At 50.0% G+C, this 21,419-nt stretch overlaps 1 protein-coding gene across 12 annotated transcripts in view; it reads right to left on the bottom strand.

Moving 5' to 3' along the window:
• Window positions 1-21,178, bottom strand: part of DCUN1D4 (defective in cullin neddylation 1 domain containing 4) — an 82,288-nt gene extending 61,110 nt beyond the window's left edge. Inside the window, exons 1-2 of one of the 12 annotated variants that reach the window (XM_077847974.1) lie at window positions 21,077-21,178; window positions 20,858-20,918 (exon numbers count right to left, since the gene is read on the bottom strand). In XM_077847974.1, coding sequence (XP_077704100.1) covers window positions 20,858-20,918; window positions 21,077-21,082 — 67 coding nt within the window. In that variant the 5' untranslated portion in view covers window positions 21,083-21,178. Of the gene's footprint in view, window positions 1-8,905; window positions 9,748-9,879; window positions 9,899-10,525; window positions 10,584-11,001; window positions 11,144-20,857; window positions 20,919-21,022; window positions 21,045-21,076 lie in introns of those variants that run through there. The other 11 variants (XM_077847973.1, XR_013352184.1, XM_077847975.1 and 8 more) reach the window with 11 other exon arrangements.
• Between the last annotated feature and the right edge of the window lie 241 nt (window positions 21,179-21,419).

Genomic DNA, 21,419 nt, shown 5'->3' with positions numbered 1-21,419 from the left:
ACTAATGTCACCAGAGTCCTGATGCTCTGGCATTGGAAGGGCGTGGGCTACAATCACAGCTCTGGGACATTCCAGCTGAGCGACCCTGCCTGTTGCCCCAGCTGCCTGTGCCTCAGCGTCCTCATCCAGAGGGCTGCAGCAATGGGCCCCCCCTTCGCATGGACTGAACATGGACTGAAGCGCTGCCTGCCAAGCCGTGAGCACGGGGTGGGCCCACACCCAGGCGCCCCTGAGGGTTCACTGCTTCACCTCCCGGTAGTATTAGCACCTAGAAGAGGCTAAGACACGCCGAACCCAGAAGATGAAAAGTAAAGACAAGGCAGAGGGGATGACAAGGTGACGGGTCTTTAAAAGTTATGACATCAGGGCACCTGGGGGGCTCAGAGGTTGAGCACCTACCTTCAGCTCAGGGCCGAAGAAATCAGTTTTTAAATGCCCGGGACTCGATCCAGGGACCCCAGGTCCCACGTCGGGCTCCCCGCAGGGAGCCTGCTTCTCCCTCTGCCTGTGTCTCTGCCTCTCCCTCTGTGTGTCTCATGAATAAATAAATAAAATCTTTAAAATAAAATAAAAAACTACGAGTATGACATCGAGAGCCAGTTGTCTGGACTTGAATGTACAACCATCCTTCTCAGCTTCCTGTTTAATTAAGAGCAAATAATTTGTGGTCTAATTGTTGGGAATGGCATTAAAGGGGCTGAGAAAGACAATCTCAACTATGGGGGCGGAAAAAAGAAGAAAATAACTTCATGGGGCAGCCCCAGTGGCCCAGCGGTTTAGCGCCCGCCTTCAGCCCAGGGCGTGACCCCGGAGACCCGGGATTGAGTCCCACGTCGGGCTCCCTGCATAGAGTCTGCTGCTCCCTCTGCCTGTGTCTCTCCCTCTCCCTTTCTCCCTCTCTCTCTCTGTGTGTGTATGTTTCCCATGAATAAGTAAATAAAATCTTTAAAAAAGAAAAGAAAAGAATTTCAAAGATGTTACACAAAACATGTTAGTAGCTCTACTATAAGGTAAAGGGGTTTTTTGTTTTTTTGGGGGGTAAGATTATTTTATTTGAGAGAGTCAGAGAGAAAGGGAGTGAGCACGCACACGAGTGGGGAGAGCGCCAGGGGGAGAATCTTAAGGAGACTCCTGCTGAGCGCAGAGCTCAACACAGGGTTCGAGCTCACAACCCGAGATCGCCACCTGAGCCAAACCAAGAAGCAGGTCCCAACTGACTGCAGCCCCCAGGCACCCCAAGAGGTAACTTACATTTTCTCGCTTTTCTGCAACATTGTATGTCCCATATTTAAAAATAACGTGAAAAGCATATTTAGGAAGTAGTTAACACCTATTTAGAATAAGATGTAAGAAGACTAAACTGACGGTTTCATTAGTGAGTTAAGAAAAGGTGTGCAATACTTTTCTTTGCCATAATCAGCTCCCCCGTCAGAATCAGTTTTTAAATGCCTGCTGTCATTGAGAGGAAGGCGGCAGAAATGAGGGGACAGGAGCGCTGGGAGAGGAGGAGTTCCTCCCACATCCTGATGCTGCTGGGCCCATTCCAAGAACAAAAGAACCAACAGCAAAGCGGAGCTGATCAGATCAGAAGCAGTGCCGTCCCAGTTCACGGGCCAAAGAGGAAACAGGGAATCCCGATGTACCTGCAGGGCCGCCCTAAGAACCAAGCCGAAGCGGCGCCGCCCCCGGACCTGGAGTATGGAGGCCTGCGTGCAAGTCTCAATGCACCACGCAGAGGCTGCGTGACCTGGAGAAAAGGAGTTAACCTCTCCGCACCTCAACTTTCTCATCTGTAAAATGGAGGTGCTGACAGCCCAGTCATCAGCAATCCTCAGCCCCTTCCCACCCTTGCTCCTCCTCTCTCCCCGGGTCCCACCTTCTCGGACCTCCTGCTCCCGTCCTCCCCTTCCAGGCCTACTCACAAGTTCTCCCTGGTCCCCCCTCGCCACCCAGCCCTGCCCCGTCCCCCACACCCCAGGCCTACCGAACTCCCATCCTCCATGCTTTCACCCATGCTGTCCCCTGGGTCCCCTCCACCCCCTGAGCTGGGAAAGCACCCTCCCACCGCAGGCCCCTCCAAACCAGGCACACCTAGACCTTTTTCTTCACACGGGACGACTTGAAAAGTGAACCCCACGGGGTGCACACTAACCCTTCCATGAAGTCGAATTTTAACGGCTTCCCCTTTGTTTCCAGAGCACCCAGGGCATCCAATGGACGTAGCTGCCGTGGTGCCACATGTCACCTGTCCAGTACCTCTGGGCCTGCACCACTACACCTAAGGAAGAAGCCCCCACCTGGCAACAAGAACCCCTCAAATGTTTGGTGACTGGCTAAGTGAGGGAAAGCCCCACTTGGTTCTTTCTGATAACCTCTCTTCCTCTCCAGGGTTTCCTTTCAGGGGACCCCGGGGGGGGGGCTCAGTGGTTGAGTGTCTGCCTTCGGCTCAAGTTGTGCTCCCAGGGTCCTGGGATCGAGTCCCACGTCGGGCTCCCCACAGGGAGCCTGTTTCTCCCTCTGCCTGTGTCTCTGCCTCTCTGAGTGTCTCATGAACAAATAAAATCTTAAAAAAAAAAAAAAAGAGGGGTCTCCTTTCAAAGCCTAATGAGGACAACATCGTTACACAGCAACTGTTAGCCATAAAATCAGAAGAAAGGGCCAAGCACCTCTCCAAACTATGTTTTATGTCATTTAATCAGTGGGATGGCTCCGATCTTGCCTCCTGCTTCTTTCTCCCTGCCCAGCCCCAACCTCCACCCCAAGCACACCAGCGTCTTTGCAATTCCTATTCCAGGCCTGCTCCCGCTCAGAGCCTCTGCTTTCACCTTCCCGCAGCCTGGAATGCCCCTCAGTCCCAGCAGGTCTTAAAACCTGACCCCCGCTATTCAAATCCACAGCACCCTCCACTGCTCTCCCCTGGCCCACACGTCTGCGTGCCCCACCCCCTGCTGTATTTCTTACCTACGGAACTCACAACCATCTGACACACTATCCGGTCTACCTGTTTATTTGCCTCCCTGCCCTTTGCTGGAATCAGAACTGCATGTGAGACGAGGAAGGGCCTAGGACGTGGTAAATGCTCAATCACCACTGTGGACCGAACAAGTCCTACTCTGCGGTCGGTATGCCTTATGCGGGAGGACCACTGAAGTGCACATGGTAGCTGAGGAGTAATTTGCCCACTGTCACACAGCTAATACCTACCAGAGCAAGGATCTGAATCTAGGCACTCTGACTCGAAGGCCCACACTTACCTCTCATGCCTTCCTGTCTCCCAACCTGACCTAGATAACAATTAAAAGACATCATCACATCCATGGAGCAAATCCTAGCACTAGGTACCTTTGGGCCATACAGAACAGCCATCCACTGGAAAACTTCAAAAGAACAAGTCATTTCAGTCTAGATAGTCCCATGTGGTAAATCATTACCAGATTTATAATTTATATAGCACTGATAGTTTTTCTTTGGATTTAATAATTCAGTTTTTAAAAAGGGGGGGGGGGAGATTCATCACACCTTTTTATACTGCAATATCCCCCACGAACAGCAAAATGACAAATCATCAACTAACGTGGACACGGTCCAAGGTGACATGTATTAAAAGCCAAAGGTTGTGGTAGGAGGTGGTGAAATACGGCCTGCGAGGGGGCACAAGGGAACTTTTGGGGGAAATGAAAATGTTCTGTGTCTTAATTTTAGTAGTGGTTATACCACTAGAGATATGTATCCAAACTGATCAAGTTATACACTTAAAAAAGGTACAATTTTATATTATATATATGATTATAAATAACTAAAAAAGCAATAAAGAATATCAGATAGGAATTTTAACTAGTCTACCCCAAAAAAGCCACAAATAACATTTCCATAGCAAATACTCCCAAATTAGATCCAAAAAGACGCAATAGAAGTTATGCATTAGCTCCTGAGCATCACCTTTCTCTCTATCTCTTTTTAAGACAAAGAGGTGACTGGAAAGACAAGCAGTGAAGAGCTCTAACGAGGTCCAGCAGGGTGGCTGCTGTAGGGCTCAGAGCCCACCTGACCACCGGCAAGGCAGCGCCCACAAGTGACACCGACGATGTGCCCCTTCCGTCCTTTGGGTAACCTCCGGCCGGGACTCTAGAGTCAGGTCAGGCCCATCACTGCCCTTCTCCACACGGGCCTCTGCACGTACTGACCAGTGCCAGGTATGGATGCTGTACTGATCAGAACTCTTAGTTTCCAGCCTCAGAAACCAACTAGCCATTGTAAAAGAACAGGGATTTCGTTTTTAAAGGGCCATCAGGTAATTCACAGGTCTAGGCCACCCAGAAAACCAAGCCACACAACTCGAGGGCTTGAAGCAGAGCACACTGACACAGCCTGAACTGTCCTGGCCCCTGGGACCACAGCTGGCAGCTGCCCCCACCATCCACCCTCCCCAGTGGCCTCCGGGTACCCCCGGCTTCTGTCCAACACTCACCTCCAGCTTCAGAGTCACACTCCGGTGGGTGTCTCTGAGCGGCCCTGCCTGCAAAGGTGGGCATTTCCCATGCAGAGAAAGAGCCAGGGCCCTTGAAGACTGACAATGCCCATCATAAAAACAAACGGATGACACGCCACCTCCGGGAATACTAGTGATACAGGCCAGCAGGTAATAAAAGGGTTCCCAAAAAAAAATTTACAAAAAAAAAAAAAAAAAATTCCTCAAAGAGAGACATAAAGAATCCTAATCAGGGGTAACACTATTTGGGGAAGGTGGGGGTCTTTTTCATACCATTTAGTGTTGTACTTAGTATATCACTTAATTCCAAAGACCTACCTTCCTAAATTGAAAATGACTCATTAAGAGTGTTTTCTAATTAAAAGAAAAGTAATTCAAACCCAGAATAGCAAATACTTCTCTAGAATAAAGGACACAAATCCTTAGATCTGAAACAGTAATACAACGATTGCTAAAAGACAGGATTCTATCTAATGCATTTCAATATCTTTTTCTACTTAAAGCATATTTTTTAAATGTATGTTTGCTTAAAAGAATAATTCTCAAGAGGTCCTTCTCCTAACCTGAATCTCAGAATAAGAAAAAAGAACAAGCTATGAAAAGCTATTAACACTAATTCAAGATGACCAACTATAAAAAGATATCCGCATTAATGTCAGATAATCAGAAAATTCACCTCCAACTAACAACGTTTAATTTCTAAATGAAGAAAGCCTTCCAGTGATCTCAACGTATAGTTAACATTATGAAACAAACCCTAAGGACCAGAATCTGGTCATAAAACAAAAAGAGGGGTAATGTCAGACCTGTCAAGTCCTGCCTTAGCCTTATCTTCACAAGACTGACACACCAGATCTGAAATGGAAGCATGCATTTTCACACGCAGACTCCTGGCCCGTTAGCACATCACCAGCATTTTACTTTCTCCCAGACAATTTCTCCACGCCACAGTCTTCAGAACTGACATCTGCATGTATTTAAAGAGAAATATTATTTAAATTGGTTTGCTTATGGCTGACTTCGTCCAAAAACAAGACAGAATGAGTAAGAGGGAGTTTGTACTCCCTGAAGAAAAATCCCAAGACAATGAAAGATGACTCGGACGCACGCTGAATAGCAGGAGGGAGAATTAAAATTTTCCAGATAATTCACTATTTAACAGTTGACCATTTAAGTGCAATTCAATCCCTCTTTGAGGGCCTACTTTGTGTAGGCCATCATGGATGATAAAGTGGACACTAAATAAGACAGTCCCAGGTCTCAAGGGGGTAATAATCTAATTGGGGAGAGGACAAATAAGTCAACATGCAGCTATTGTTAAATTAGGCAGAACTGAGAACCGAGGCAAACCACAGTTCGGAGAGTCAACGGAGGGCAAGAGTGGGAAGAGAGGGAAGAGGAACCCAGAAGAGAACAATTCCCCAGAAATAGCACCGAGGCAGCGGGCAAGGAGGTAGTAGTCTGCGGGGCGGGGGGAACACACAAACTGAGCTTAAACCTCACTAGCTGACTCAACCCCATGTGTGGAGAAGTCTATATTTCCTTAAGCAAACGGGGCCCTCGAGGTTTTGTGTAAGGGAATCCTAAGGACAAAGATGATGTACCTGGTGACCAAGGGGACAAAGAGGAGGATGAGGCTGGCAAAAGCTCTGAATTTCATGACAACGTAAGAAAAGACAGGTCAGCCCCAGGACGATGGCAGTAGGTAGGAAAGAGTTCCATAAAGCATGGGAGGCGATGCAGTGTCTCTCTTACCACCAGCCAAGAAAAGAGAGGATGAGAAATGCTTAAGTTTCCACCTTGGGTTATTACATGAACTGAAGCTTCATTAACTAAATGAATAAAATTAATTAGCCTTTTTTTCCTCTTTGTTTTGACTACTACCAGGAAGCTCAGAGCCAAATATATGGCCTATTTGTAACCTATGGCAAGCATCTATGCGCAGCCTGCAAATCTACAATTTATTTTCCTTCTCTTATTTATTTGAGAGGGAGAGAGAGAATCCCAAGCAGACTCCCTGCTGAGTGTGGAGCCTGACCCTGGGCTCAACCGCAGGATCAGATCCAGAGATCATGACCTGAGCCGAAATCAAGGGTCACACACTTAACTGACTGAGCCACCCAGGTGCCCCTATTTCCCTTCTCTTCGCAGGCTTTTATCTATACTTAGCACATCACCTTTAATTATTTTCAAAGGAGAAAAAAATAAATCAACAGATTTAAAAAAGATTGAGACCAAGCCAGAGATAGCTGGACAAAGTAGCTGGCTCAGGAATACAACCTGTGGGCTGCCAACTCAGAGCATTCTCCTCACTGTTCCACCCTAGCAAAGACCACATCTCATAAAAGAAGCTGAAAAATGCCAGACTTTCACTTTTTCAACCTTCCTTACAAGGAGCAGTGCCATGAAATCAGTTCTACCCAAGACACTGATGGGGAAGTCTCCAAGGTGACCTTCTAGAAGACTCCTCCCTGCTAAGAGGGAATTACAAGAAAACATCTTCCTTCCCTAACACAGGCTTGATGTCTGGGGCCGCAGCAACCACACTGCCAACATGAAGCAATGAGCCTGAGGCTTTCCATAAGCCAAACACTAAAAAGAGAGGAATAAAAGGATGCAAAGAGCCTAGAGTCTTCAAACACTGAATGAAACACAGTCTGAATGATTTCAGACACTGCACGAGCCTTACAAACCATCTACTCTCTATACTTCTTGCTACTGGACAATAAGAAGTTCTATTATTTATGCCATTTTTAGTTGTGTATTGTTAACTTGCCAATAATTGATACTATACTGGTCAAATCATGAGGTCAGTTTCTGACAGGTAGTTTTTTATCCTGCTGAGTTAACAAGATCATTATTATTGAGATGAGAAAATGCAAACACATATTATTAGTCAGAAAGAAAGCAATACGCTTTAAGAGCTGCTGGGAGCAGCTAAAGATAAAAACATAAAGGGATGTAATGATAAACAACATTTGAAAAAAAAAAGTATGATCAAGTATCGATGGGGCACTTCTTGGAGGCAGGAACAGAGGAAGGAAAGAGTAAATGTACAGATGTCCTCTGAGGCAGAGAAAATGAGGGAGACTCTCTTTTCTGGCAATATTATGTTATAGACAAGATAAGTTAAAAATCCTTTCCAATACAGAACAGAGAAAAAGGGGCATCTGGGTGGCTCAGTGGTTGAGCATCTGCCTTTGGCTCAGGGTGTGATCCTGGGATCGAGTCCCACATTGGGCTCCCTATGTGGAGAGCCTGCTTCTCCCTCTGCCTGTGCCTCTGCCCCTCTCTCTGTATTTCTCATGAATAAATAAATAAATAAAGCTTCAAAAAAATAAAAAAACTCTTAATTAAAAAAAAAAAAAGAAAAAAGACCACTCCAAGGTCAAAAATCAGAGGAACCTAAAATCCACAGCATAAAGTCTAAACTGATCATGTTTAGAAACCTAGGGTTGGGGGAGGGCCTGGAGGAGAGGGGCTCTGTGTGTAAAGGGCACCTGCCCTTTGGGATGTAACAAAAATAAAAAAGGGAAAGAAATGACTAGCCTAATATTTTCTTTAAAACACTGTCTTGAAGCCAATCATAACTCTTGTTTCCAACCTCGTACACTTTACCCTTCATGTGAACAAATTCTAGCATTAAGCATGTATTTTAAAAAACATGTCCGTATCACATATTTACATATCACAAAGGGCTTCCTGAACATTTCATCGTAAGATCAATGAAATGTAAGAGAAACTTTTTCCTGCCCCCCCCCCAAAAAAAATCCACTGCCCGATTTTTGAGCCATTATTTAACCATCAACCACTTAATCAAGTATGCAAGTTCAGTGTGTGTGTGTGTGTGTGTGTGTGTGTGTATGTAACCATACTAAAAGCTTCCAAATCTTAGGCCCTTTTGGTAAAACAGCATCATTAGGATCCTTAGAATATCGTCCTTGGGACTATGCAACCGACAGCCACAAGTTTCATTAAGACCTTAGAGATCACATACAACCAGTCTGTCATCCCCGAGCTCATCTTACTGCCCTCACATTACACGTTCTGTCAGGCACAGACTCAGCACTCAAACGGGAGGGGACGGCAATGGCCTGGGAGGAGGCGCTGGGGCTCTACAGCCGAGATGGTGGGCTCCAATGTTAGAGAGGCAAAGGGAAAGAAAGGCATTACAGCTGCAGCTAAGAGCAAAAAAAAAAAAAAAAAAAACCAAAAACAAACAAAAGAACCAGGAAAACCTCTCCAGGTCCCCCCCCCCCCCACGGTTTACCTTCTGCTACCCTCATTTGCCTCCCACGTTCCCCTGAAAACTCAAGGCCTCTTCTCTCCCTCCGCTCCTTCACGCGGGCTTTCCGAATGGGCACGGGTCCACCCTCCACCCCCCAGGCCGCCGCCGCCGCCGCCTCCGCCACTCACTTCTAGACCATCTTCTCCCAAAGAGTCCCAGCGCTGGGCGGTCCGCACGGCCCAGGAAACACACGCGCACACCATCTAGACGGTCTTCACGGGGGCGTGCACGGGAGTCCCCTGCGCCCCCAGCCCGTACCCCGGGGGTCACGGACGCCGGAGCCACCCGACACCCGGCGTCCGAATCTGTGCCCGGGCCGCGCCGCGCCTCCGCGCCCGCAAACCGCTGCGCCAGACGGTGGAGGACCGAGCATTTACCCTGCGGACGCGGCCACCGCCGCAGGCAGGCGGGGCGAGCCCCTCGAGAGGCAAGAGCCCCGGCGCGGAAGCGCCGCGCTGGGCTCGGTCCTCCCCGCCCGCCGACGCGGGAGGAGGTCCGGGGAACCGCCCCGGCCCGGGGGACCAGAGGGGCTCCCGGGGGACCAGAGGGGCTCCCGGGGCTCGCGCGGTCCGCCGGGGAGAACGCACGAGTTCGCGGCGCCGGGAGGCTGCGAGCGGCGCGCGGCATTCTGGGACTCGTTTCCACAGTTACCCACGTGCACCCAACCCAACCGCGGCCCCGCGCGGCGCGGACTACAAGTCCCAGAATGCCGCGCGGCCGCCTTTCCCCTTCACACCCGGCCACCGGAGCCAGACCCTAAAGGAAACCCCTAAAGCGTCCTCCCCGCAAGCCTGGCCGAGGTCGCGCCCCGAGGCCGCGGCGCGGGGCTTCGGGCCCGGCCCTCCCTGCAGGGAAGCGGGTCCCCAAGCACCAGCGTCCACACCTGACGACCAGAAATTAGACAACTGCGTCACAGGCTGCCAAACCCACGGACTGCCTGGGACCCCAACACCTCCCCTGCGCAAGCCTCCCCCCCCCGCGCACACACGCACACCCCCGGTCTGCAGGGCCCGACCCCTCCGGACCCCGCCGCGGCGAACCCGCAGCCCGCGCCCCGGCCCCGCCTCCCGGTCCCGCAGCCGGAGCCCGCGCCAGCGCTGACCTCGCTTCCCGCCGCTCTGGGGGAACCGCGGCCAGCGCCAACCTCAGGGCACCTCCCCGCCCCCTCCGCCGCGCCCCGCCCCCTCCGCGCCCCACACCCCGAAGCTCGGGGCTCCCCCTTCCAAGGACCCCGTCTGGATCGGGGGCAGGGACCACCTCCCAGGAAACAGAGTCTCACACCTTCCCCCCCACGAGCCCCGCGCGGACCGAATCCGGACTTGACAGTCCTCCCCCCGCCCTGGCCCCTCCCCACCCCCCTCTCCTCCCAACTAGCTCTGCACCCCCACCGCACCTCCCCTACCCCTGCCCCCATCCTGCACCCCAGAGCCTCCCCGCCTCCCTCCCCCTCACTCCCGACCCCCCTCTCTCCCCAACACCTGCTCAATCCTATTAAACCCCGACGCCTGCCCCCTCTCACCACTCCCAGTTACCCCCCCCCCGACGCCTCTCCCGCCCGCCGGACTCCCCAACTATCCCATCGCACCCCGAGCCCTCCCGTTACATCAGCCCTCGCCTCGGTGCCCGCCCCCCGCCCGCCCTGCCCCGCTCGGCCGCTGCCCCCGTTCCCCCACCGCATTGTTCCCCCCGCCCCCGCCATCCAGCCCTTCTTCCCATTGTCCCCGCCCCCGCGCTCCCCTCGCACTCACCCGCCTTTCTCACGGAGCCGCCCGCACCGCTCAGCCCCTAGGAAATCCTCACCCCTGCGCCCCGCCGCTCGCTCCCTCTCCCCCTGCCCGCGCCGGTGCCACCCCCGGCCCTGCCCGCCAGCGCCCGCCGCCGCCTCCACCTCCATTCACCCCGGGCACTCCGGTCCCAGCCCTGCATCGCACGTCCCGCCCCCCCTGCCCCCAACACTGAAAGGGAGCCAGTCCCCACCCCCTCCCCTCCGCCCTCCCCGGCAGGCCGGCCCCTTCCCCCCCGCCCGCCCCCGCCCCCGCCCCCGCCCCCGCCCCGCGCCGCCCGCAGCGTCACCGCCCGCCCCGGCCCCGGGAGGGGAAGGGGTGGCTCCCGGGCAGGGGCTCCGGGCGCGTTTCGGGACAGGAGGCGCGGGGCGGGGACTGCGGGAGCGGAGCGGAGAGTGGCGGCCACGCCGGCCGCGGCCCGCTCGCCCCCCGTTACTCACTGACAGCGGCGGCATCCGAGTGCATTTTCGGGCAGCTCACACCCCGCTCGCCGCCCCGGCTCCCGCGCTCGCCTCGCGGTCCCCCCACCGGCTCGCCGCACCTCGGCTCGGAGCGGAGGACCAGCCGCCAGCACTCCGGGCCCGCCCCCCTCGGCTCCAGCCATTGGCCGAGCTCCGGCCGGGGGCCCGCCCCCCCGCGCTTCCCATTGGGCGAAGGGCGAGCGGAGGGCGCCGGTCCGGGCCCGGCAGGGAGGCCCCGCCCCCGGAGGGCCCCGGCGATTGGCCCGGGCGCCGCGTCCGCGCACCGCCCCCGGCGGAGGCCACGGGCTGGGGCCGCGGGTTGGGCCCGGCTGCTGTCACTCAGCCCCGGGGGTCCGGGAGCGCGTGTAGGGGCGAGGCTGGGGAACTGGTCCACCTTGACCCTGAAGCCCCGCCCCGCCGCGGGCGGGATTGGTGGAGCCGCAGACCAACCGAGAGGGATGGGTCGGCTTCTGAAACAAAGCACGCGTGGTGTTCCGCGGGGAGCCGCGGGGCGCCAGCGCGGTCGGGGCAGCGCGTGTCCCGCTGCGAGGACCGGGGGCGGGGCGCGCCCCGACCTGGGGCCCCCACTCGCCTCGCGCGCCCCGCGGGCCCCGCGGCGCTTCTCAGCAGGAGCCCGGTCCGCGCCCAACTTGGGCTGGGACGTCTCCCGCTGGGTGTTTCCTACCGCGGGAAACTGGACGAGGAATCGCCGCGTCCTCGTTTCCTGCAAACCCTCGGGTGGGGAGCAGATCCCCGTGCCTCGTGCAACTACAGCAGTCCCTCCTCTCCCCGTTTGCGAAATGCACGTCCCTTCCAGGATGCACACACTTCTTCCCCCGCCCCGGGTCACAAGTGAGCTGTTGTGCAGGCTTCGGACGCTGCGAGGCACGGTCGGGCACACGCACCTCGGTGGACGCCCCGCCCACGGCGAGTTAGGGCCGCGCTCTGAGCGTGGGGCTCAGGCTGGCGCATTGGCAAGTCCAGAGGGGAGGTGCCGAGGCCTCAAGGACACTCAGCCTGAACCGGATTCACCGACTCTGCGGGGGGCCTCGGTTGGGCTGCAACGTGAAGGTGTTAATTTAAGGGAATTCTTAGGACCTAAGGCAAGAATTCGCACCATTTTCACCAGTTGCAACCATTTTTCTCAACGCCTTCCAACCAACTCAACACACTCTAACCATAATGCAGCAGAGTAACACTTTGGGATACTGGGGAGGATAGTCCCCAATCACAGGACACCTACCTTATTACCCTGTATCCCTAGGCCCTGCCCCAGCCTACAGCCAGGGCATTACACCCTCTCAAGGAATGGGTTACACCACAAACAACTGGTAACAAAACATTAGTCGGTTTGGTTTTAGGTTTCTTCAGCCCAAGGCTTTTGAGTTTCAGCGTTCTGAAATTTAGGTTTCAAATCAAAGGGATAAGTGTCACGCCAAAACCAAGATATTCTGAAAGAACAGGACCAAACCAGTTCCTCTGTCCCACACCACTTCTATTGTAGTCCACTCTTATCCCCCTTAATCCCTAATGTCTCAGGGGTAAATTATATCCTTATAATTTTATGTCTATCATATTTCTATCATCCAAGTGTTTATGAATCCCTTCACCTAATCATAGAATCTCAGAACTGACCTTAGGTTTCTCCTCGAGAATCTCATCCATATGGGTGACCTTTAACCTGCTAGGCCTCACAGAGATGGGTAATTACCTCTGGACTCTGAAATAGACCATTCCTTGTTGGACAGATCTACTTGTTTTTTTTTTTTCTTTTCTTTTCTTCTTTTTTTCTTTTTTCTTTTTTTTTTTTTTTTCTTTTTTTCTTGAGAGAGAGAGAGCAATCCCACAAGGTAGGGAAGGTGGGGGTGGGCAGAGGGCGAGGGAGAAGCAGGCTCCCCGCTGAGCAGGAAGCCTGATGATGCCTGATGCCTGATACCTGCAGGCTAATCCCAAAACCCTGAGATCACCACCCAGCCTTTGGCTATCTGCTTAACCAACTGAGCCACCCAGGTGCCCCAGGGCAGATCTAATTCTAAGAGAGCCTGCCCTTACTTCGAACAGAAGAGCTGCTCCTGCATTCTTTATCCCATTGATGCTTTCAACCTATCCTCTATCTAGGAGATAATAAATTATATATATCCTACACAAATTCATATTATTTTATATGCATAATATTTGTATGTTTTTTATTGATCATGGTACTTCAAGGGCTGAGACACATTGCTGTTTTGCACAGAAATGAGTTTGCTTCCTAACACCTCTAAATTTAAAATAAGCCCAAATTAAAATTAATTTGTTTTAGGTACCAGTTTACTATATTGATTCATTTGCAGGAAACCTGATAATAATGTATGTAATGGCTAAGCTACTGAGCGGTCTGCCCGCGGCTCTGTCCCTAGCACTCATCTCTTTCCTGGCTCATGGTGTCCACAAAAACTATACAGAATGTTTAACCTTTGTTATTTCTCAGCATCACTTTCAGTTAGATCAGTATGGTTATTTTCAAATAAAAACACACTTAAAAGAGTAATTTATACAGATCTTTTTGATAGTCAACTGCAGCCTCAAGCTTGAGGGGCTAAGCTCATCCTTAGTCTCACATGTAGTATGAATAGTAAAACAGGTATAATTAGGTGATTACATAATATTCTGCAGCTATCACCCCGTCATTTTAATAATCCACAAGACTATGAACCTTTGAGGGCAGGAATCTTCTTATATTTATCTTTAAGTCCCTAGCATCTAGCACGGTGCTTTCAAATAGTAGGCACTACTAAACTGTTCCTTAAAATGAGCCGAATCTTGACTGTAAAGTGAAATTTTAGATCTGAGAGAAGTCTTGGGAAGATCCAACTTCCTCATTTTAAGAATATGAGAGTTGAGGTCCAAAGGAGTTCGATGTCTAATCCAAGTTCCCCAAATAGTTAATGACAAAGCAGTAACTAAATTAGGTTTCTCCACTCCTAGACCAGGTCTTTTCTCCTGTACCGATATCAAAGCTTCAAACTCCAAAGATGGGTAAATCACTCTTCCTTCCCCTTAGAAAGTTATTAGAGCAATCTAATACAAATTCTATACTTCATAGCTGAAATACTGCCTTCTTTTTTATGAAATTCAACAGGGAATGTTTTCAATCTGTAATAGAACATTTAACTTTTTTCTCATTGGTACCGGCTCCAAATAACTTGATCCCTGTGGGGACGTTTACTGAGATAATAATGTCACATTTCTGTGCCTTTATATTCAAATCCTTGGGAGGGGGTTAGAAATTAGTAAGTGTTTGGGACTGTGATGGTAAAGTTAAACTTTTTCCCAAATTCTACACTCCACAGCATGCTTTTCTGCATGTGTTGGGGATGAGGATACAGAGTGGAGAAGGGCGTAGTCCTAAGACTGAAACTTGGGCCTGCTCAGACAAATAGATAAATGTGCCCCTGATAAAATTGGAGGACAATCGGAAAGAACACATGTCAGGGAGGAGTTAATTTAGCCTCAGATCACAGTGAAAGAGTATGTAGAACTCCACTAGTTATCAAAAGTCAGGCTACATGGGTTTACATGGAAACAAACAAACAAACAAAATAAATCAATCTGTAGAGGTCAGGATGCTTTACTTCTCCAAACTCATAACCAACTGACAGTTTGCTAATCCCAATGATAACAACTTGTTTTTTTAGTTGCTACCCATGTGATAGGCACTACTCTCGATAGTGCTTTGCTTGTTAAAGTAGTCCACCTAACCTTGCAACACTCCAGTGGGGCACTAATATTATCCCCAATTTACAGATAAGTTAACTGAGGTTTAGATCGGTCAGTAACTTGCCCCCTAGCTAATAAGGAATAGTGTTCCTAAGTGGTCAAATTCCCTGTGTTATAATGTACCCTCTCTTTAAAAAAAAAAAAAAAATTATTTATTCATGAGAGGCACAGAGAGAGAGGCAGAGACACAGGCAGAGGGAGAAGCAGGCTTCATGCAGGGACCCCAATGTGGGACTCGATCCCGGGTTCCCAGGATCATGCCCTGAGCCGAAGGCAGTTGCTCAACCACTGAGTCACCCAGGGGCCGCAATGTACCCTCTCTTCTTAATCAGATTAATATATGCCCTCCATACCTGAGAGATTCATTTATAAGGATACAATGATATAGAGGTGAATGTGTTTCTAGAAGTGAAACCTAGCCTTTTTCTAGAATATGTAGACACTCAGGCTGCGTTTGTAGATATATATTACAAAAAATATGAGTCAGAAAGATTATTTCCAGGTTATTCCATCCTTCTTATCTATTTCATCTTTTTGACCTTATTTCAATAACAGCTATCGACTTCCTGGTATATTATGAATGAGATTATTTATCTAGGGTATCTAATGAGGCTCTGCTGAACGTAATACACTCCCTATTCTGATAGATCAGTGGGACGGGGGACAGCCCCTTCAGCCTCCTGGAATTAACCTTTTAACCATTGAGGTCTGTGCTATGGAGAACAGTTTCAGCTTTTAATTTCATAAGTATGCTGTACTTAATGCTGCTTTTCACAGCATACATAGAACAGTTTTGCACTTGCCAGATGCAAATAGGGTAATAAAAATGTAGGTTTTGTTTTTCAATACCTATACATAGTCATGTCCCAATTATTAGGTTCATGGAAAAAGCTTAGAAGTAAACATTTTCTTCCATTGTCACCAAGAGGGACAGTTTCTCCTCAAAACTGACCATAGTCGGGGCACCTTCTTTAAATTTTCTAACCTGTTAGGCTATTATCCTATTAACATCACCACTTCACACCAAAGATAAACCTATCAATGAGCCAAAATTCAGCATCAATACTCTTAGACACTATCTGACTAGAAAATGTCCTACCCAAATCAATCTCTTATTTCCAAATAAAATCTTCTACCTTAATTTCTAACCAAAAAGACCTAATTAAACTATATTTTCTTTCCTTTATAATTACTATAGCTCTCAGCCTATTAATCCTTAGTTACCACGAGTAACCTCTATAATTACTAAAACACCAGTCAATAACGATCAACCAGTAACAATCACCAATCAAGTCCCATAACTCTATTACGCTGCAATTCCCATAGCTTCCTCGCTAAGAAATCCTGCGTCTCCCGTATCATAATCTCCCCCTGCCTGTGTCTCCGCCTCTCTCTCTGTGTCTCTCATGAATAAATAAATAAATCTTAAAAAAAAAAAAGTGGTCATGATTGACAATCTGAAAAGATGGCATTGTTTGCCACGTATCTTGTCCACTACACTTTTCCTTTTATCAGCTTCCTTCTCCCTTGCCCTTCTTATGCTGACAATGACACACAAGCAAGTGACCTCTTTATATATTTTTTTTAAGTGACCTCTTTATAATCACGACAGGTTACTTTGTAGAACTGATATCCTGTCAGGTGGGTTTATAATGTACATTAAAGGGATTTCCATTTTTTCATCAGCCTCTGTTGGGGCGATAATGTAACTCCCCAAATTAAAAAAAAAAAAGAGAGAGACTTTAAGAGATGGAACTTTCTGGAACCACCTCTACACTGGGCATTTTTAGCTGCACTTTTGATGTTTTTTCTGAAGCAGAACATAGAACATAGGCTTAATCCAGACGGCCTGGATTAAAAACCCATTGGTTTAAGAAGACACTGTACCACTTAAGACGATGAGTTACCTCACATTTCTGTGTGGTTTTCTCATCTGCAAAATAGTGAAAATAATAGGACCTACCTCGTGGGTATGTTGTGAGAAATAAGTAAGTATAAGTAAAGCACATAAAACTACGTGGCTTAATACCTGTTAGCTGCAGCACTCAGCATATTCTGGAATAAACCCTTCCCCCTCCCAGCCAGCTGTCATCCCAAACCTTTCTTTCCCTCTAAGCTGGTCCCTGACTCCACAGTCACGATGTCTTATTAACTCGGCTTCCTTTCTCCTTTCTAGAGTTTACGGGAACATTGAGTTGGGGTACGGAAGCGTTCTTCACCAAGACACCCCACCAACGTGAAATCCGTCTAGTTTGAAACTGAAATTCAAGACTCTGAACAATAAAGGGGAAAAAATGAGTCCCTCGTATCAATGCTGTGTCATTCAAACTCTTTGAAAACTAGCTTAATGAAAATTGATTGATCTTGCAAGTTCAGATGTACATAGGAAATTCCTAAACAATCACACAGATTGTAGTAAATTACCGGGGAGCCTACATAAATAGAAGCCCATATTATGTTCCCATAGCGACTAATATCTCTTCCTCGTCCTTTGAAGTAATATTACCCTTCCCCGAGTGCCACAGTTACGGGTGTAAAAGATTTTTAGTCTGCTATACCAGAGGCAAAGTGTCTTCGAGTATCACCCCTGGGCCAGACTCCCCCACCTAAACCTTTGAGCAGGAATTCAACTTGTCTGGGCCTCACTTCCTCCCTCCATGAAAATGGGGCTGAAATCTTCAAGGGATAAATAGGATAAAATATGTGCAAGCACTTGTAAAAGTAAGAGAGAGAAGCAGGAATAAATGCATGAGCACCAATTCTGCGATGCTTTGACATACTTCCTTGTGAACTTCATGCGGTCTTGTGAGGTGCAGTTGGCTAATTTTTATGCTTGGGGCTATTGCAAGTAAAAATGAGTCTGTGTTTTTAAGTTATCTGGAAAAGCCTGGTTTCCTCCTTTACGAAGCTGCCATTTTAAGGCTCTCTCAGAAAAGCTAAGGATTTTCCAATTCTGCTGAGATTTGACATCAGTGTTTCAGTTTCAATTTCAATTTCTTTTTCTGATCTTTTTCTCCAGCCCAACCATAGAATGCTTAAACTGCCACTTTTCTTTTCTTTTCTTTTCTTTTTTTTACCCAGGGCCTTTTATTTTTCAGAAATCCCACCTGCCTAGGGATTTAACAGACTATTTGAACAAAACTGTGTTCATTACCACACGTTCTTCTCTGAATTGGGTCTTTTCACCTTATTCGCATTGGGCTAATCAGGTCCTTAATGATGTTGCATGAAATTCGATCTCCGCAGGTATCATTTTCCAACTGAATCTAAACAGGGCATGACATTTAGGGTGACTGTCACAAACACAGCATCGCTTCAGTTAGGCCAGCTAGCAGGGCATGGGCAGGAGGAGTGACCATTTTCCTGGCACAGTGGCTTCTGTGTGTCGCCAGGCTCCCCATTCCCCCTGGCCTTCTCTAGCCTGCCTCCATGAACACAATGTCGTTTTAACATCCCTCTCAGGGCAGTACAGGAGGCCCCATCCATCTCCAGACGTCGGGGCTGCACAGCAGCCGAGCATCTCATTATGGCAACGTGAAGCATTCTGGGAGAGTGGATGGAGCCGGCAGGCAGCAGGGGAAGTGGGGGAGGGAGGAAGGGGCCGGCAGGAGCTGAGGAAAATATATGCTCACTTCCTTGGTGATAACCTGCTATGGAAGTAGGAACTTCCTGTTCTGGAAAGGAAGAGGATGGAGGAGGCCGCAACCTGGTGACTAAGCAGATTCCAGCCCCTACCACGTGGTGGGTCTGTCTCCACTACCCCAAGACCCCAACACTCACACCTGAACCCCCCAATTGAAGTCACCCCAGAAGCCAAGTCATGGGAAGAAAGTAATGAATCCACGTATTTAAGAAAAATACTGATGGTTCCCAGATAGAGAAAAGAACTTGGAGGGGCAGGCCTGCATGCACACACATGTGCAAGCACACATACGGACGCACGTACAAATCATTTCAGTGGGTCCTGTGGCTCCCAAAACGTTACAGGCATTTGCTTTAACCACTTTGGGCCAAGGCAGTGTAAGCAAGTAAAGCGTAAGCATCCGGGGTTAGTTGAAAGAAAATATTGTCCAATTGGGTAAATCGGTGATTTGTGTGTGTGTGTGTGTGTGTGTGTATGTGTGTCCTAGATAGACATTCAGTTGAGTTTACAAGTATTTCCCTTTGAAAATCCCAACACTCTAGGGATTAGCCAGTGGCCATCAGTCGTGTGCTGGTGACAGAGGGGTCCACCTGACGTGGGGCCTGCGCTGGGGCGACAGTGCGCGTGACAAGGTGAGCAGGTGCAGGCCGTGCGGTGGCAGGAGGGGAGGGAAGCTTGGCTGGGGGTGGGGGAGCAACATTTTCAAGGCCGTCGGGAGGATTTTGGACTCCTGGACAAAGGGCAAGAGAGAAGCAGTGCTCTTTGGAGAGGAGACGCTGAAAATAAACTTCTGTTCCCAAATTTTGCTCACCTCCAGTTCCAAACTGGGTTGTGGTCAAAACTGCCTTTTCTGCAGCCGCGCACCCCCTGAGTCTGGGTCCTCCCCTGCCCCCTGTGACCCTCTGCCGTCCCTGTGGCCTAGCGGTTCCATCCTCTGACCCCCTGGCCCCAGGCCCTGATCAGCACCCCTGCACCTGGCCCCCCAGGCCCCCCACAGTCTGGTCCATTTGCTGGGCAAGCCTGCTCTTGAGCCCCTGCACCTGCTTCTGCGCCGCTCTCTGCCTCCCTGTCCCCCCCACCTCACAGCCACCCATCCTGGCCTCAAAGCTCCTGCACTACAACCGTCGTCTGTTCTGAACCTCCAAATTTTATCTAACTGGAGCTTTGGGAAACATTTCAAATTCAGATAATAGGCTAGGGGGATATAAATACTGGATTGGCGGCCACTTACATACCCCCCACTTGGCACCAGGCACCGTGCTAGGGTTTGTGGCAACTCATTGAATCCTCTCAACGATCCCAAGGGGTAGAAACTTCTGTTTAAACTCATTTGACAGGCGAGGCAACTGAGGCACAGATCAGATGAACTGACTACCCCAAAGCCACACAACTCGTAAGTGGCAAAACTGGGAGAATTAAGGCCAAGTACCTTCAGATCTGCATGTTGCCTCACTTTGCTCTCTGGCTCCTCTGTGTAGCACTGTAAGGAGGGCCACTTGCCCACCCTCTGCAAACCACCCCCCCAGCCCCGCCGCCCCCAACGCACCCTCCAAGTCCTTTATTACAGAGGCTGTACCTATTTTTCTAGCACCTGCAGGCAGTCCCACCTAACATAAGTCTAGGGGGCCGGGGCCAATGTCCCGTGTCCTCTCTGCCCATCATTAGCGGGAGCATGAAACACAATTTCCCCAATTCCAGGGAATGGGACTTGATTCTCTTCCTCGTTAAAATGCTTTGGGGATCTGACAACAGAGCTACATGGGGGGTGTGCACCAGTAGGGCTCAGGGTGCCTCGGTTGGTTAAGTGTCCGGTTCTTGATCTCAGCTCAGGTCTTGATCTCAGGGTGGTGGGTTCAAGCCCCATAGTGGGCTCCATGCTGGGCGTGAAGCCTACTTAAAAAAATAAAATAAAATAAAAAGAGTAGGGCTCAAAGTAGCAGAGTATTGTTACCGGCCATTCGGCTTTAAAGGGCGGCCACTGCATGTGGATCAAAACTGTGCCACTTGCCCCCTTGGCCAGCCCTCCGGATAGACGGCTGCTGTTTTCAGGACGAAGTCCCTCCTTTGTGAGTGAAGGCAAACCTCTGTGCCCCCTAATGTGAGCAAGACTGAGCTTGGACGACATCCTGGAGGACAGACCCAGGGGGTTGCCTGAGAATCAGAGGGAGGCCAGGCCAGTGCTGAGAGGTTGTGGTGCTCAGTGGGCACAGGAAGGGTCTAGGGCCAATTCCTCTTGCCATATTGGGGTCAGCAAATGGAGACACCACTTTCTTCCCCAACTCCGAGTCACTGTGCCACCGTGGGAGCAAATAAACGACGCCTGGCTCCCCACAGCACCCAGGAAAGTCTAGATCCCAGGGGCCAACAGCCCCCTTCATGCCCCCTAGAGATGCTTGCATGTGCCTGGGACCTACGGGGATGATCACAACTTACCTGTCCAATGTCTCATTCCCTCAGCTCCTCGTGCGTGCCTGGCTCGCTGTTCCCGGATAAGCTAATGCAGGGGAAAAACAGATGTGTTAACCCCGCACCCCCAGCAAAGATATTTACACTCAAAATAAAAGACTCCTAACAACTGGCTCAACACCAACAACATACTTCCCCCAGCCTGTCCTCCTCCCCGTCTCCAGTACAGCTCGGCTTCAGGCTCACCTCCATCAGGCCTCCTTTGACTGAGGTTACCCACAGTCATGTCTTTTTCCACTTTACACCTGCAGCACTGGAACGGAACTTGGCGGGAGGGAACAGAACCAGAACAAACAGGAATAGAATGTAGGGCCAAGGTAATGAGCTGGACACATTCCCTCATCTCACAGGTGAGGACACAAAGACACAGGAGAGTCTGGTCAGACAAGGCCCATGGCAAGTTGATGGCTCCGTGGGGCCACTTGGACTTTTTTTGGCCTGGCCTTTCCCTCTTTTGCTAGAAGGAGCCCTGCTTCTTTTCGGGGATCTGCTCATCCCACCCTTCATCAGAGTTTTGATAGCTGATCCC

Source organism: Canis aureus, chromosome 14 (genome assembly GCF_053574225.1).
Source record: "Canis aureus isolate CA01 chromosome 14, VMU_Caureus_v.1.0, whole genome shotgun sequence".
NCBI classification, from domain to species: Eukaryota; Metazoa; Chordata; class Mammalia; order Carnivora; family Canidae; genus Canis; species Canis aureus.
Note: the sequence above shows the minus strand (reverse complement) of the source record. Positions and strands in the feature narration are given on the sequence as shown.